This window comes from Archocentrus centrarchus, chromosome 6 (genome assembly GCF_007364275.1).
Source record: "Archocentrus centrarchus isolate MPI-CPG fArcCen1 chromosome 6, fArcCen1, whole genome shotgun sequence".
Classification (NCBI taxonomy): domain Eukaryota; kingdom Metazoa; phylum Chordata; class Actinopteri; order Cichliformes; family Cichlidae; genus Archocentrus; species Archocentrus centrarchus.
Genome location: NC_044351.1, coordinates 18,228,370 through 18,243,169, shown reverse-complemented (window position 1 = coordinate 18,243,169; position 14,800 = coordinate 18,228,370). Strand labels below are relative to the sequence as shown.

General features: G+C 40.6%; 3 protein-coding genes across 5 annotated transcripts; 1 reads left to right on the top strand and 2 right to left on the bottom strand.

Moving 5' to 3' along the window:
• Positions 1–22: 22 nt before the first annotated feature.
• ighmbp2 (immunoglobulin mu DNA binding protein 2) lies at positions 23–7,051 on the bottom strand. Of its 3 annotated transcripts, none has more exons than XM_030731631.1 (16): positions 6,926–7,051; positions 5,980–6,062; positions 5,384–5,553; positions 5,100–5,295; positions 4,916–5,013; positions 4,601–4,764; positions 4,313–4,513; positions 4,089–4,230; positions 3,829–4,003; positions 2,395–2,577; positions 2,183–2,301; positions 1,997–2,091; positions 1,687–1,810; positions 787–1,581; positions 483–682; positions 23–354 (listed from the first exon to the last, which is right to left on the bottom strand). In XM_030731631.1, exons 2-16 carry the CDS (start codon positions 6,054–6,056, stop codon positions 157–159), a joined length of 2,937 nt encoding a protein of 978 aa, XP_030587491.1. In that variant the 5' UTR covers positions 6,057–6,062; positions 6,926–7,051; the 3' UTR covers positions 23–156. The 3 variants fall into 3 exon arrangements, with proteins under 3 accessions (XP_030587491.1, XP_030587490.1, XP_030587492.1); XM_030731630.1 differs by having other exon boundaries at positions 6,830–6,959; XM_030731632.1 differs by lacking the exons at positions 5,384–5,553; positions 5,980–6,062; positions 6,926–7,051 and having other exon boundaries at positions 4,601–4,693; positions 5,100–5,238.
• Positions 7,052–7,094: 43 nt separating this feature from the next.
• Positions 7,095–11,193, top strand: chid1 (chitinase domain containing 1). Its single transcript, XM_030731203.1, has 12 exons — positions 7,095–7,475; positions 7,643–7,786; positions 8,858–8,990; positions 9,106–9,150; positions 9,249–9,355; positions 9,487–9,548; positions 9,648–9,737; positions 9,827–9,928; positions 10,016–10,165; positions 10,486–10,566; positions 10,664–10,706; positions 10,816–11,193. The coding sequence occupies exons 1-12, from the start codon at positions 7,371–7,373 to the stop codon at positions 10,912–10,914; spliced, it is 1,161 nt and encodes a 386-aa protein (XP_030587063.1). The 5' UTR covers positions 7,095–7,370; the 3' UTR covers positions 10,915–11,193.
• On the bottom strand, positions 11,135–14,800 carry gatd1 (glutamine amidotransferase class 1 domain containing 1). The gene is made up of 7 exons (XM_030731206.1): positions 14,644–14,800; positions 14,415–14,491; positions 12,388–12,493; positions 12,197–12,304; positions 12,024–12,115; positions 11,823–11,916; positions 11,135–11,733 (listed from the first exon to the last, which is right to left on the bottom strand). The coding sequence occupies exons 1-7, from the start codon at positions 14,690–14,692 to the stop codon at positions 11,618–11,620; spliced, it is 642 nt and encodes a 213-aa protein (XP_030587066.1). The 5' UTR covers positions 14,693–14,800; the 3' UTR covers positions 11,135–11,617.

Genomic DNA, 14,800 nt, shown 5'->3' with positions numbered 1-14,800 from the left:
TTGTGTAATTAAAACGATTTATTAAATAAATGTTTCACACATGAAACTGAGCGGGAAATTGTAGTGAACCACCAGACTAGTGAGACAAACAATTTCAAACACTCTTTAACCTCTTTGAGAACAAAGTGTTCAGATTTATTTAAATTTAGTTTGACATTAACTATCCTTCTCTTTGGTTTTTGGTTTCCTCTGTGATGCCATGTCCTTTAGTTTAGAGTCCAGTTTTCTTTGCAGATAGGCCTTCTTATTGGCGTCCATAGATTTGTCTTTCTTCCCGCTCCCAGCATAAAGAACGCCCTCTTTACTTATCCTCATTCGGGCATGAGACTTGGCTTTATCTCCACAGCCGTGAACCTAAAAGGTATTTACAAGATGGGAATCAGACTTTTAGGGGAAAAAAAAAAAAATTCCACAGATACTTGGCAGGTGTCATCTTTACACTTAAATTCTCAACAGCTGCTTAGTTAAGGTGTGCCTCTTACCTCTGGTATATGATGACTGAGACAATACTGCCTGTTGCAGAACAGGCAGAGCTGCCCAAGTGTTAGCACAGATGCTTTGCACTTGACAAAACTACAAACACCGTCAGCTTTCATGACAGCACTGATGAGTGTATCAAAGTCATCATCTGGAGCAGAGGCAGCAGCGATGTCGCAGGCCCCTTCCTTGGTTCGATTTTTTCCTGGGGGAGAAAAAAAAAAAAAAGATGCAGAGTTGAACTGTTAAGCAGCTGCTGGGTAAGAAAACATTTTTTAGATCCTTTAATTAGGTGCTTCTGATGCAAACCTTTGGCTTTCTTTGATGACTGGCTCTGAGCTGGGGGAATGTTGTTCTGTTGCTTTTTTTGTTGAGCATTTTCTTCCCTTTTCTGCTGCTCCCTCTTCATCCTCTCCAAATGTAAACTTTTCAGGTCTAAGGAAGGTTGACACAGTGGCTCACTTTGTAAATCTGGGACAGTTTCCTGCTTTCGTGCTTCTTCTTTGGCTGGTGTTGACACCAGAGGCCTTGAGATAGAGATGGACCTCTCACTCCCTTCCCCTTTGCTCTCATGAACGAGCCCCAGCTCCTCAGCGATCTGATGGACCAGGAGGCGATCATGAGAGTTAAACGATGATGGAAACCGTAGCTCACTCTGGTTTAGGTTCTTCATAAAGTTCTCCACCTGCTCTCTGATCTCAGCATATCGGCCTTTATTCTGTTCATGCTCTGCTGATGTGCTGGACTTTGTATGATTCACTAAACCAGCCATATTTTCCTTCCTGCTACTACCAGTGGATTTCTTTTGTCCTTGCTTTGCTTTATTGGAGGGCTGATCCTTGACCTTGTGTTTGATAGATGTTGAGGTGCTGGCAGGAGCAGGCTTCGCATCTTTGTGGTCACGGGTGTAGTTTTGTGGCACAATGTCTTGAATGTACTCGAATGCTGTTCTGACCTCACCAAACTCAGTTATATGATTGATCAGGGACTTCAGAAAAGCGTGATTCTGAACCGTTTGTGTGTCACACACTACAGCGATGTGGCGTCTTGCACGAGTAACTGCAACATTTATCCTTCTGTCCTCTGCTAGAAATCCAACTTCGCCTGAAATAAATGGAATCAGAGCACATTTTTGTGAGCAAACGGATAAACTATTAATGCAGAAAATATCTACAGTGTGGCAGAATTAAAAGGAATGTTAGAAATGACCTTTTCTGTTGGACCGAACTAATGACAACACAACAGCTTCTTTTTCTCTGCCCTGAAATCCATCCACTGACTTTATCTCAAGCTCTGGATGCTTCGCAGAAAGCTTCTGACGTAGGAGATCAACCTGTATGGAGAGAAAAATGTTCAAACTGCATGTCAGTCAGTTGTTTTCAAACAAGTTATATCATGGGCAAGCGGCTGTGGCTCAGGTGGGTTGAGTGGGACGTCTACAAATTGGAAGGTTCATGTGTCAAAGTATCCTTGGGCAAGATGCTGAACCCAAGTTGCCTTTCTCACATTTGTGACTTACTTGCAGATTGTAAGGAGCAATAACAGCTATGTCTTTAGCTTTGAGTCCCGCCTCAGTCAGAGCTTTAATGTGTAAATCGACAATGTCGACCTCACCTGAGAAAACAGTGAACGTGCTGTTAAAATATCATTCCACGCAAACAGTAAAAATAAACGGTTTCTTTACAAGTTAAAAAAAATATATAACCTTGGTTGCCTTTGGACTGCTCATCTGCAACCTCCATTTCACTCAGACCACACCCTGCTGTGTCAATAAGAAGCAGCGGCGTGCTGGTCTCTTCAACACAGGTGACTCCTGCCAGATCTCTGTTTGTAGCAACATTTTTAAATTAATCCAAAGAGTCATCCTTCACTGGAATACAAATATGAGATGCTTTCCATTAATAAGTGGAGTCTCACTTCAGTAAATGTCTCTCCACAGAGGTGTGAGCAGTCAGTCTTCCCTGGTACATTTCCTTGGAGGCCCACTCCATAATGGCACTGTTCATGCGGTACTGAACTGTCAGCATACGAACCACCGAGTCTCCGTACATCTGGATAAGTCTCTCCATAAGACTCAGAGATAAGCCTTTTGATGCAGCCCTGTATGCAAAAGAATATTATCTAGTGCAGTGGTTCCAAAAGTGCCTCCTGGTGGGCCACGAAGGTACTGCAGGGGCCCCGCAATAATAACAGAAATTCAGTTTGAAATTACTCACAAGTATGCATAGTTACATATTTATATAAGTGAATTAAAACTGGTAATAGGAGGTCGTTAGTTTGTAATATTTGTCATTACTCTGACCTAAATATACCGGTCTTATACATATAGCATTAGCACTTTACATATGACTGGCTAGCAGTTAGCAATTTATAGCCAACAGCCTGTGTTATGTTTTTTTTAAATCAAATTTTCAAGGAAAGATGTCACTTTCTCTAGTATTTTGATGAGCGTGCAGACAGGCTTCCACCCAGGACAATTTCACAGGCTGGTGCTATCAAATGACCAGGGGGAGGGTGGGGGGCCCATGGGATTTGCTGGGTTTTAAGCGGGAAGCAGCACTCTTGACTTTGTGAACCACTGATCTAGTGCAACAAAAATTATTTCACAAAGTGACATTTTAGGTCCTGAAAATCGTCTTTTCCACCCAGTTAACTTCTTTGTGTGACTGGTGATTTTATAAATTGATTAAAAGCACATTAGGAAGGGCTCTCTTAAACATGAGCACAGACAGAACAGATGGTTAGAGCGAGTAAAGCCCATTTTAGTATTCCTAAATGCAACAGACTGGAAAACTGTTTAATCTCTCCTTTAACTATGATTGTTGTTTCTGTGATCATAAATCTGCATTTTTCAGAAAATGCTTTAGAAGAATTTCTCAAAGGCAAAGTTAAAATTCTCAGAACTGTTATTAGTAAAACCTAACTAATGTGCAGCCAACTCAGTTTTTGATTTTTTGCCTTTATACTTTGTGTTGGAGTCTATGTTAAACTGGAAAACTGTATTTTTTTGTTTGTTTTTTTTTACCTTATTGATTACTAAAGTCCATTTATTAGCTTATGGGAGCTAGTGTTGCTCACTGTTGAGGAAAGTCGTACTGACACAAGGCTGTCAGGTGTGTGCATAAACATTACACCCATGGGATTTTGTCCTTCACTTATAAACTTCACAGGCTTGCTAAAAACAACTGTGAGAGGCAGAGAAGGTCCCATTTTTCAGGTTATGTTAGAATCCATTCACATACTGGCAAATGCTACATAGCGTTCTTCTAAGTTAAAACAATCACAGTATAACTATCAAATCATGAACATTATGAATGCATAAAAAAAACAAAAGAAAACCTGTATTTTTACGTTTGTGATTTAATCGTAGGTGGTAACTGCTTGTAGTCTCCTGCCAGAATGCACTTGCGTGCTCTAAGCAGGGCGATCCAGCAGCTGCTCTCCAGCGCCTGAGCACACTCGTCTATCACCACCCAGTCGAAATGTTCAGCTGGCAGGAACTTCAGAGGACCGTCATCACAAGCACCTGCGCACACAGACAAGCGCGGTCAGATTCCCCTTTCATCGACACTCCAGCATCTGAGTGACATTTTCTTCAGGCCATTACTCACCTGTGTTGGTGGATAATACAACATCAGCGCTTTTAAGGATCTGAGTGATGGCTGCTGCCTCTCTGTTTCTCAGCTCTTTTCTCAGCTCCCCTATTTCTCGTTTCAAGTTCCCTCGTTCTCCTCTCTCCTTTCTCATTCCCGTCTTGGAACCATCACAAAGTTACAAATCATTCAGGATGGCACTAAAATTACATGCTAGCGGGACCACACACTAAAATACTCACAAAAACTTTATCAATGTCCTTCCGGATGTCAGCAATGATGTTTGCGTTGTCACTCTGAGCCAGGATGGCATCCAGTGAATGTTTCTGTATGGATTCGAGCAGTCTGGCAGGGTGACCCAGCCTCAGGACCTTGGCTTTGCACTGGGCTAACCTCTCCACTAAATTATCCACTGCCACATTTGAGGGAGCACAGCACAGGACCTGCAGAGTTACAAGAACCTGGTTATCAAATTGATCCTGCATTGATATAATTTTGTTGTATACACAAATAAATTCAAATTCCTGCACCTTTTGACCCTGTTTGACAGCTTGCAGGATGATCTCCACCACAGTGGTGGTTTTCCCAGTGCCCGGAGGTCCATGAATCACTGCGAGCTCTCTCTGTGACAGAGCAAAGGATACAGCTTCTTTTTGGGAGTCATCCAAGTTTGAGTTAAAGAATTCAACCTCATCTGATGAAACAAAACAGAGGCAAACACCAATGAACTGAACATTTTTACAGGTAATTAGGTTTTGAAATAAGCAGTATCCTTCATATGCACATGAAAACTTATATTTCAAAAACAAGCACTTGATTAAAAAAGTGAACTAAGATTTACTTACTTGGCTGTGACTGAGAAGATGGTTTTGTGTCTCCGAAGAGAACATTTATCAAATTGGCAGCTGGTCCATTGTTGTATCCATTTAATGCATTCAAAGCACTATGAACAGAAAACACAAGGTGTAAGTTTCAAATATTTATGTATCCACATGCTCTGAGGTATTTTTGATTGTAGATGTTACTCACCGTTTCATTCGTTTGTAGGTGACATCATTTGCTAACTTTAAAAGGTTGTAAAGTGCATCTGCATCAAAACCATGCCCATCCTTTAAATCGTCAAAGGCCACACTTATAGATGCTTGGCTGACCCTTGTCACAATCCCAGTACTGATCTGTGAGGCTGCAGTGCATCCAGTAGTGTCATACAACCCAACTATATCACCTGTAGTGACAGACACACACACCTCACAGTAATCTTAACATACAACCAAAGAATCTCACACTTTAAAAAAGAAAGCCTTCCATCTCACCAGGTCCAAAACTGTTGCTCGGCAGAGACGAGAATCCAAGATGCTTTCTTGGCTCCAAGATGACGACTGTGCGGCCATACAGGCCTGTGGACTGACTTCCTATCTGCAGTTTCAGCAGGCAGACGCCTTTGTTTTGAAGATCCTTGAGAGAAATGTTCTCCTGCCATACCCTGAGGGCACAAAAAGACCCAATAACTACCAACAACTGTTGATAATAATAGTTAGTTTTATATTATTTTGAGGAGAAAACTTTGTGGTTTGGAACAAACTATTTCTTTTAAACCATTTCATGAGCTCTCAGAAGACTAGATAAATTGTACACATAATACTTGTGTCTTGACTCCTCAAGACATTACAGCCTACTTCTTAGGCTGTAAAAGGTCAACAGTTTTATTTCTACAGGGAAATGCAACAGTAGAAACTTTAAGATCCATTATTTTCTGAAGCCTGACTGACAGCTGGGAGTAAACACTCAGTAACTCTCCATCTGCTGCTGTGAGCACTTTTTAAAAAATATATAATTCTGTCTGTTGGAAAGCACAGAAAATAGTGGGGATGCCCGTTTATACGTACAGTGCAGAGGTTACATTACATACCTGGTCTCCTCTATCTCAGCCTCCCGTTCCTCATGCAGAAGCTCGAGTGTCTTGGACACAAACTTTTCCACCGCCATCACTCACTGAAATGGTAACATAATAAAAAGTCTCTAGTACAACATCTTATTTCTCAGCAATATTTCTAGTGATTAACTAGATGTTTTAATATTTATCATGTGCAGCCAGGTTACAGTGAAATCATCTTGACTCTGTGAGGCGCCACTGTAGTGCAGTGGTTAGCACTGTAGGTCCTGGGTTCAAATCCAGTGTGTGAGGTCTGCATGGGTGTACCCTGCCTCTAGCCCTATGACAGCTGGGGTAGGCTCCAGCACCCCCAACCCAACAACTCCGCGTCCATGACTGGACTGTGAAATCACCCATTACATTTAATCCACGTTAATACTACAGTATAAAAATTTTTACTACTAACTTTCCCTTTCATGCTTCTTCTACCTTTAGCTTAACTATTACCAATTTCACTCAATAGATTTCCTAATACAATTCAGAGAGAAATGTTGTACTTTTATACATCACTTGTTTTACTTGTAGTACAAACAAACTGATTTAAAGTTGTACACTGGGTTCATTCTATCTTTTAGCCATATTAAAATATTTTTGTCATGTGGTTTTGGTACCTTTAATCCTAAATAATTTGTCTGCAACTGAATCTAACAGCCTGTGCACCCACTTCAGTTATCACAATTAAAAGTAACGTTTAAAAAAATGAATGATAAACAGGGTGCAGCTAAGTCGTTTGAATGCACCAGCCTGTTAAGCTAAATGCTGACATCTCAACACAGCCACACTCATTTTACTTTAAGCACAGTTAGCAAGCAAGAACAGCACTCACCATTAGCGTCTGAACCATAAAGGCAGGGCAAAAAACAGAAAAGCCAAATTTAAGGATAGTTAATCACGTAGGATAACCTGGAAATCTGACACCTACTCTGGTTGACTTGTTTGGTTCCTGCTGTCTTTCTTGTTTGTGCTAACTGGTTAAGACACTTGCCACACTGCCACCTATTGGCTTGGATAACTTCTCCTCGCTTCAGCCACCAGGGCGGGCCAAGACCACACAAACTTTTATTTTGAAAAACACAAAACCCGGAAGTCCCCCAGCGTCGCTGACGCGTCAGAAACACGTTGCGATAAGTTGTCAGTCAAACAGAAACTAGCCGCCTGACAGCGAAACCTTTCAGTTTGCTTATGGTTAATTCAGGTAATATGTTTTAGCAGAATGAGCCGGGCTGCTCCTGTGCGTGATTTCAGGCCTCCCAGGAGGATATGGTGATTTCTAATCTCCCGCATCTCAGTCAGGAAGGAAGCACTCTGCAGAGCTCAGCTAACCCATCTTTTATTTAACTGCTTTTCTCTTTATTGGGTTTTTGAAAATGAGAACCACGTTAGTCTTCCTTCAGGTCATCTCATGCTGCTGGCTGGTCAGTGCCACACTTTCAAAAACCGATGCAAAGAAGCCGCACAAAGCTGAAGCTGAGGTGAGCAACTTCAGGTTTTTATCTTTAAACTGGTATGAGCTGTGCTTGCTGACAGGTCAAACTAGTCTTCCTGTGTTAGCCTGAAATGTCACTGCACTCCTGTGTTTGTCCTGTCTGGGTCATCTGTTGCTGACATTGGCTCTTTTCTCTTTGATCTCACGGTTTAGACATCTCCAGCAGAGGTATCTGTACTGGAGAGAAACCTTGTTCTGTCAGACCCGCACTGGAAAGACATAGTGAAGGAGGAAAAGAGATACTGTGCACACATCAAGAAAACGTTTCAAGGACCAGTGCTCGGATATATTACGCCTGTAAGTCTGAAATCTACATCGTTCGCATCCCTTCGTTCTCCTGCTGCTGGTCAGAATTTAAAGGTGCTGACAACAGTGTGAGTGATGGGGGGGGGACAATCCCCCAGCCACGTGATCATTTCAGCATGAGTGAATTTACTAAATGAAGTAGGTACCTTCCAAAGTTACAGGTTTTATGTTTTTGCAAGGTTGGTGGATTAATCAGTTGACAGATAGTTAAACAACTGTTCTGGTAATCAAATTGCAATTTACCATAACTACTTTTCCATTTAGAAATGCCAAACATTTGTTGGTTCCATGATCTCCATTATGAGGATTTCGTGCTTCCCCTTGTATGATATGATGTTCATTTGAAGTTTGATAGATCGAACTTGATTAAAACACTACTACTAATAACAGTAAATATACACTCACTGGTCACTTCACTAGTTACACCTGTTCAATTGTGTGTTAATTCAATTAAATTTTATTTATATAGTGCCAAATCGCAACAATCAATCAAATATTTGCAAATATCTAATCAGCGAATCACATAGCAGCAGCCCAGTGCATTTAGGTACGTAGACATGGTCAAGAAGACCTGCAGAAGTTTAAACTGAGGATCAGAATGGGGAAGAAAGGAGATTTTTGGTGCCAGATGGGCTGGTCTGAGTATTTCAGAAATTGCTGATCTACTGGGATTTTCCCCACACAGGCATCTCTAGGGTTTACAGAGAATGGTCCAAAAAAAAAAAAAGACTAACCAGTAAGTGGTAGTTCTCTGGTTGAAAATGTCTTGTTGATGCCAGAGGTCACAGGAGAATGGCCAGACTTCTTCAAGCTCATCTGAAGACAACAGAAATTCAAATAACCACTTGTTAGAACCAAAGTATGCAGAAGACCATCTCTTGCCATAAAAAATATATCCCATGCCTCCATCTCTCACACTGGAGTGGTAACACTTCTGACTCACCTCAGAGAGGTGGAACTCTTTAACATGCTTATTCGCACATGAGAAAATAAAAACCACTGCTTTAATGTTTCATGTGTACATTTTAGCACAAATACACATCTTATTTTCTCGTCCTGCAGTGGAATTCCCATGGCTATGATGTTGCCAAGATGTTTGGCCCCAAGCTGACATCGGTGTCTCCAGTGTGGCTTCAGCTTCGCAGACGAGGACCTGAAACCTTTGATGTTACAGGACTCCATGATCACGATCCAGGCAGATGATCCACATCACTCTCACTCTCTGGTTTATTTAACTCGATCACTTAATAACGTCTCACCTTAAGTAACAAATGCACATGAAGTAAAAAAGGGTCTTTTTATTCTTCCAGGCTGGGTCAAAGCTGTACGCAAGTCTAACAAAAAAGTCAGGATACGTGAGTAGATGCCCTCCTGACTGTCCACAGGGACTCTGATCATACTAGCTGATTCAGATTGGTTCATTTTCTTCTTCTTTTATTTTTTTAACCGTCAGTGCCTCGGCTCTTATTTGATGGCTGGTCCTACCAGGACTACATGGCAGTGCTGGGAAGTGAGGATGAAATTGAGGAGTTGGGAACTGAGCTGGTGGATGTTGCAAAGGTAATTAAGTAGTGTGTGTGTGTGTGTGTGTGTGTGTGTGTGTCTTTAATTCCTGTAAAACAGAACAAGGTTGTTGTTTGTGTTTTTTTATTCACTGTCATGTGTTTAATGTAAATGTGGTGGCTTTGCAGACTGAAGGTTTCGATGGCTTCACCTTGGAGCTGTGGAGCCAGCTGGGAGGTAACAAAAGAAAGTGAGTGATTCTGTTGGCAAACAATGTGGCAAGCTCTGATGATAACTGCCTTTGTCTGAGATCAATCAATAACCAAACATTTCTGATCTTTCCACATAGGGAACTGGTCCACTTGGTGAAGCACATATGTGAGACTTTGAAAGCTAAAAGATTAGACTGCATTCTTGTTATCCCTCCAGCAGTAACAAGGTGAATATACTTATTTTGCATTCAGCAGCTATAAATTCTAAAAACAATCACTGTGCTTGGTTGAAATTTGTTTTTCCTGGAATAATCAGCACAGGCCAGCCGGGCATGTTTGGCAGGGAGGAGTTTGAGCAGTTGGCCCCAGTTGTCGATGGATTCAGCCTCATGACGTATGACTACTCCAGTGGTGCCAGGTGAGTGGATGGGCACAAATGATGCTACGAGAGGATTCAAAATGTCATTAATGCAGTTTTCTGAGTTATGCGTGGCTGCTTTTGTAGGCCAGGCCCTAGCTCTCCACTGCCCTGGATCAGAGACTGTGTCCTCCAGCTTGCACCAAATGCTCAGTGGAGGCAAAAGATTCTGCTTGGACTCAATTTGTATGGCCTTGATTTTGCAAGCCAGGGAACAGAGCCAGTCCTGGGGGCAAGGTAAGCTAAAACTCTTTGACTTATTGCTGCAATACTTTAAATACATTTTAGCAATTGAACTTCTCCATGCATCAGTATTCACAAAGTGGTCTAACAATTTACAATTGCCCTATGAAAGAATCGGGTTCAAAATGGACTGTTTAGTACCCCTGTTCCTTTTTGAAATTCCCATGTTTTTTCTTAAAAACCTGAAATACCAAAGAATTCCTAAAAGAAAAGTGCACTGTGCAAAAGTGCTTTTTTTTCACTCATTTTCAGTTTAAAAGAACTTTGATAAGGACTCAAACACTCTTAACACACTCGCCTGTGGTTTCCTGCAGGTACATCGAGATTCTGCGAGAGCACAGGCCAAAGCTTCTCTGGGATGAATACTCTGCAGAGCATTATTTCACTTACAAGAGGTACTCATGTAACAAAACATTAGGATTTAAGCCATATTTGGCATGTAAACATCCCAAGAGCATCTCTTAATAAAATGTCCTTTGCTTTTCATATTAGGAACAATGCTGTTAAGCATGTGGTGTACTACCCCTCACTGAAGGTAAAACTATTATAGTAAACTATATTCATAGTTAAAAAAAAATAATAGTAGGAGCATTAATTGCTTGCACTAATTTGAGAGATTAACAATATTTTTAACTGTTTTACAGTCAATCTACCTGAGGATCTCTTTAGCTACTGAACTGGGAACAGGAATTTCCTTATGGGAATTGGGACAAGGATTGGATTATTTCTATGATTTGCTATAAAAGCTGGACTTATTGGTGAAGACGAGGGATCTTGGATTATCAAGGAATTTTCTGTCATTGAAGTTGGTGCTGTTTTACTTTTCCTATCTCCACATCTGCAATGAGCCACTGACGGGGTTCAGTTGATGCTCATTTTATTTGAGGGTCATGAATGTATCAAGAAATCTTAAGAATGACACAAGGGTTTATTTTTAAAAAGGCACCTGCAACAAACAAAAGGTACTTCAGTATGTTTTATTTCTTTTCTTTGATGATATGAATAAAAAAAACTTGTACAGATCAGTGCTGTAACATCTCATTCAACAAAAGAAGGTGCATGATAATCAGTATGTATCCAGTTTATTGAAGGAGTTTATTCACATATGGAGGCCTTCAGACATCTGCAGCATCACTTCAACCCCTAAAATCATCTCTGCTCTTGAATCCAGCTGTTTACAAAGATTTATCCATCATCAAGAATACATCTGCTCCTGAAGTTTGTTTTTTTTTAAATATTCAAATCAATACATGAGATTGTGTGGCATTTATTACATTTATAATAACATCATCAGTGATGAAGTGGTATTTTGCAGTTTTGCCAAACATCTATTCTGACCCAGCATTTTTAAAAAAATATTTGTTCAAGATAAATGTTTAATTACATGAATATAAAAGCAGGACAACAAAGCTGCTGAGTGTCCCTGGTGTATTTTCTTTTTCATTTTTATTTGGTATTACAGAGCAGGATTAGATTATTCACAGCGAGCAAGGTTGACTGCATATTCTGTCCAGTTATGAGGTGTCTGTCTATGACTACATGCACGGCATCTTCTTGACTCGCTACAGAAACACAGAGATAAACAGGAGATGGTTTTAGAAATAATTATTAGGTGTTTTACTCTTCTATGATGCAGGTCAGGTCAGCTCACCTGTGTACGATCCACCACTGTCTTTTACAAAGTCTTCTACAATCAAGGGATGGTTGGCAAAATCGGGTTCCCGCACCAATTCAAACACTGAAGGCTTTTAAGAAGAACAGCCAGCGTTACAAAATACAGCAAACACAGGATAGCGGTACAGATATATGGGTTAGCAAATTCAGCTAGCTAGCAAATTCAACAAACACTAACCCCTGTTAAGCTGTAGCCACTGAAAATCCACCTCTGTCCTTCAGTGGCACAACACAGTGCTGACACTCCCTGTCCCACTGCACACACAGGCTCTGCATAGAAGGAAAAAAACCTGCATATGTCTGCGCTCTTACAAAAATACATACAGATTTTAAAACGAGCCCAAAACTCACTTTGTTGAGAGATGAAGTGTGTAAGAATGCGGTGCAGAGAGCCGCTGTGTGCCAGGTCATTCAGCGCTCCGGGGCAGTGTGGGATGAGCAGCGCCTGGTATCGAGCACCTTGAGAGGGTCATCATGACACAACTGAGTAGACCGCAGCAGACATGAAAACAGTCAAACAGCCATGAAATGAATATTCTCACCATCTATGGATTCAAGTTTGGCTGGTGTTGCATAGGGTTTCACTCTGAAGTCCTGCACCCATCTAGCTGTGCTTTCATCGACTCCAACAAAGTCTATTGGCTTCCCCTGCAATCAAAAACACTTCTGTGCAGGGTAACATCACACACCAGGGCCAGAACCACTCAAGAGAACAAGAACTATTTCTAAGAATTTGGTTGCATCTTGAAGTGTATGTCCATGAGCTCACAAATATCTGCGTTCCAGTCAAAATGCTAAGTTGAAAGGAGGATATAAAAGACAGTTATTTCTGGTATATTATTCCATCTCTACAGACGTGGCTCTATTAATGTATCTTTGTTGAGATATTCTTTAAATACTTGAAATTAGTGGTGGATAAACATTTTAAATTCAAGGTTTTGATCATTTGATTGGCCCTGCTAGGATAGGCTACCAGTAGGAGAAAGTGAATTCTGGAAATTTAGCTGTATTGTGCGCAATTTTACAATATTTGATAGTAGGGCTGCAACGATTAGTCGACATTGTCGACAATAATTGACAATAAAAATTGTTGATGACGAATTTAATTGTCGATAATAGTCGTTTTTTATTACTGGTAATTTTTTTTAACGTAGTGAGACATCTTCCTGTCCGTCTATCTCTGGCGAGCTTCACACATGCGCAATAGCATTCAGCGGCATGTTAAGCGGCTATTGGTGAATGAACAGGGCGTGCTTAGACGATCAGGGTGTGCTCACTCACTCCGTTTAAAAAAAACGAAGTGAGTGAGTGTGAAATTGTCCCAAACCTTGGATCCCGTTTTTTTTTTTCCAAATGGAGTGAGACGTCTTTTTGTCCGTCTATCTCTGGCGAGGTTCACACATGGGCAATCCGGTTAAGTGATGACGTAAATTCCATTTCCGGGTCCAAACTGTCACGTGATCAATATGCCGCAATGCTGTGTCCCTAGTTGTTTTAACCGATCTGACACGAAAAAAAACTCAGCTGTCATTTTACCGATGAGAAAGAGAAGCGGAAATGGCTGCAGTTGATAAGGTATATTACAATCATATTTAATAGTGAACAGTCATTGTTTATGCCATTGCTGTTTATTTAGGAGCATTTGGACCCAGAAATGACGTCAGAATTAAAGACCGGCTAGCATTCAGTGGCATGTTTAGTCATGGGGGATACTGGTGAAACTGTGCCAACTTTGTTTTACAGGGAAGAAAAAGTACTATATATTTTTTTATGGTTGAAAAAAAATGGACCGTTAAATTTATATCAGCAGCAAACCTGATTAAAAAATTTTTGAATGAAGTATCCATCTTCCGTGTGTTTACTACCACATTTTAAATAACCTTATGCTAAATGTAAAAGCTGATAGCTAAATAAGCGTCATTTCATAATTATGTGATTCATGATCCGATTAGTCGACTAATCGTTTCAATAGTCGATGACTAATCGACTATCAAAATAGTCGTTAGTTGCAGCCCTAAGCCCAAAAAAAAGTCTATTTATTGAAAATATGAATATAATTTTTCAGGGGTTCTTTCTTCTTCCATTCATCATCCTGGATAATGCCGGTCAGTTTTTTCATCTCAACACAGCCAGATGCATCCCTTTCTAATTTAGCAGTGCTGTATCTCAACTATCCATATCACTGACTAGAAGCAGAACTCTGCAGCCACTTTGACATCTATAGGTGCTTATGTGGGCACTTATTTTGAAGATATCTGAATGAACTTTAATTTCAATGGTCACCAGGACATAAAAACTGCACGAATAGAATTGCCGATAGAATCAGATAAAGCCTGCTTTAAAATGTGCTGAATTTTCCCCAAAATAAACTTGCACCACCATCTAAATATAATGTCTCTGATAATATGTCTGACTGGACTACAGACTTTCATGAATTCAGAGGATTTTATTCATTTTTATTTAACTACACAGTTGACATGGACACCGTACGTACGTAAATACGGAATAACGTGCTGAGGTCACAACTGTTCGTGTAGCTGCTATATTTGTTTGTCAGGTTGAGTCTTACCCCAGGTGTGGCTGTCTGAAGGTTAAAGACCGGACTACAAAGACTGAAGGACTGATGGAAAGATTTTGCTGACACCCCTGAATGAATAAAACATATCAGATAAAACGCTTCAGAGAGCTAACTATAGCTCTGCAACGCTACATCTAGGAAGTCGAAGCTAACAGGCAAATTATTAAGATGAATGATTAAAAACAACCGAGTAACCAAATGTGCAAGCTAACGGGCTCACCTTGAGGAGAAGCACTCGCCACTATCAAACAGGTCGGTTTTGCGGACATTTCAATGATCTTTGCTTTAAATTATAAAATCCTTGCGGGTGAGACGATGCAAAAAGAGGTTGTACGGTCAGCTGACAACAACATCCAATTACAACTTTCAAAATAAAA

Bases quoted from the DNA above. Each gene is read 5' to 3' on its own strand.
- ighmbp2 (XM_030731631.1), bottom strand. From the start codon at position 6,056: ATGGCGGTGGAAAAGTTTGTGTCCAAGACACTCGAGCTTCTGCATGAG. The intron at 5,296-5,383 runs GTGAGATGGAAG...CTGTCACTACAG, and splicing joins GAGCAACAGTTTTGGACCTG to GTGATATAGTTGGGTTGTAT. The intron at 2,092-2,182 runs GTTATATATTTT...CTGTTTTCTCAG, and splicing joins GCAGTCCAAAGGCAACCAAG to GTGAGGTCGACATTGTCGAT.
- chid1 (XM_030731203.1), top strand. From the start codon at position 7,371: ATGAGAACCACGTTAGTCTTCCTTCAGGTCATCTCATGCTGCTGGCTG. The intron at 9,151-9,248 runs GTGAGTAGATGC...TTTAACCGTCAG, and splicing joins TAACAAAAAAGTCAGGATAC to TGCCTCGGCTCTTATTTGAT. The intron at 10,707-10,815 runs GTAAAACTATTA...ACTGTTTTACAG, and splicing joins TGTACTACCCCTCACTGAAG to TCAATCTACCTGAGGATCTC.
- gatd1 (XM_030731206.1), bottom strand. From the start codon at position 14,692: ATGTCCGCAAAACCGACCTGTTTGATAGTGGCGAGTGCTTCTCCTCAA. The intron at 14,492-14,643 runs GTGAGCCCGTTA...TTATTCATTCAG, and splicing joins GGCGAGTGCTTCTCCTCAAG to GGGTGTCAGCAAAATCTTTC. The intron at 12,494-14,414 runs GTAAGACTCAAC...TTTTGATTGCAG, and splicing joins TTCAGACAGCCACACCTGGG to GGGAAGCCAATAGACTTTGT.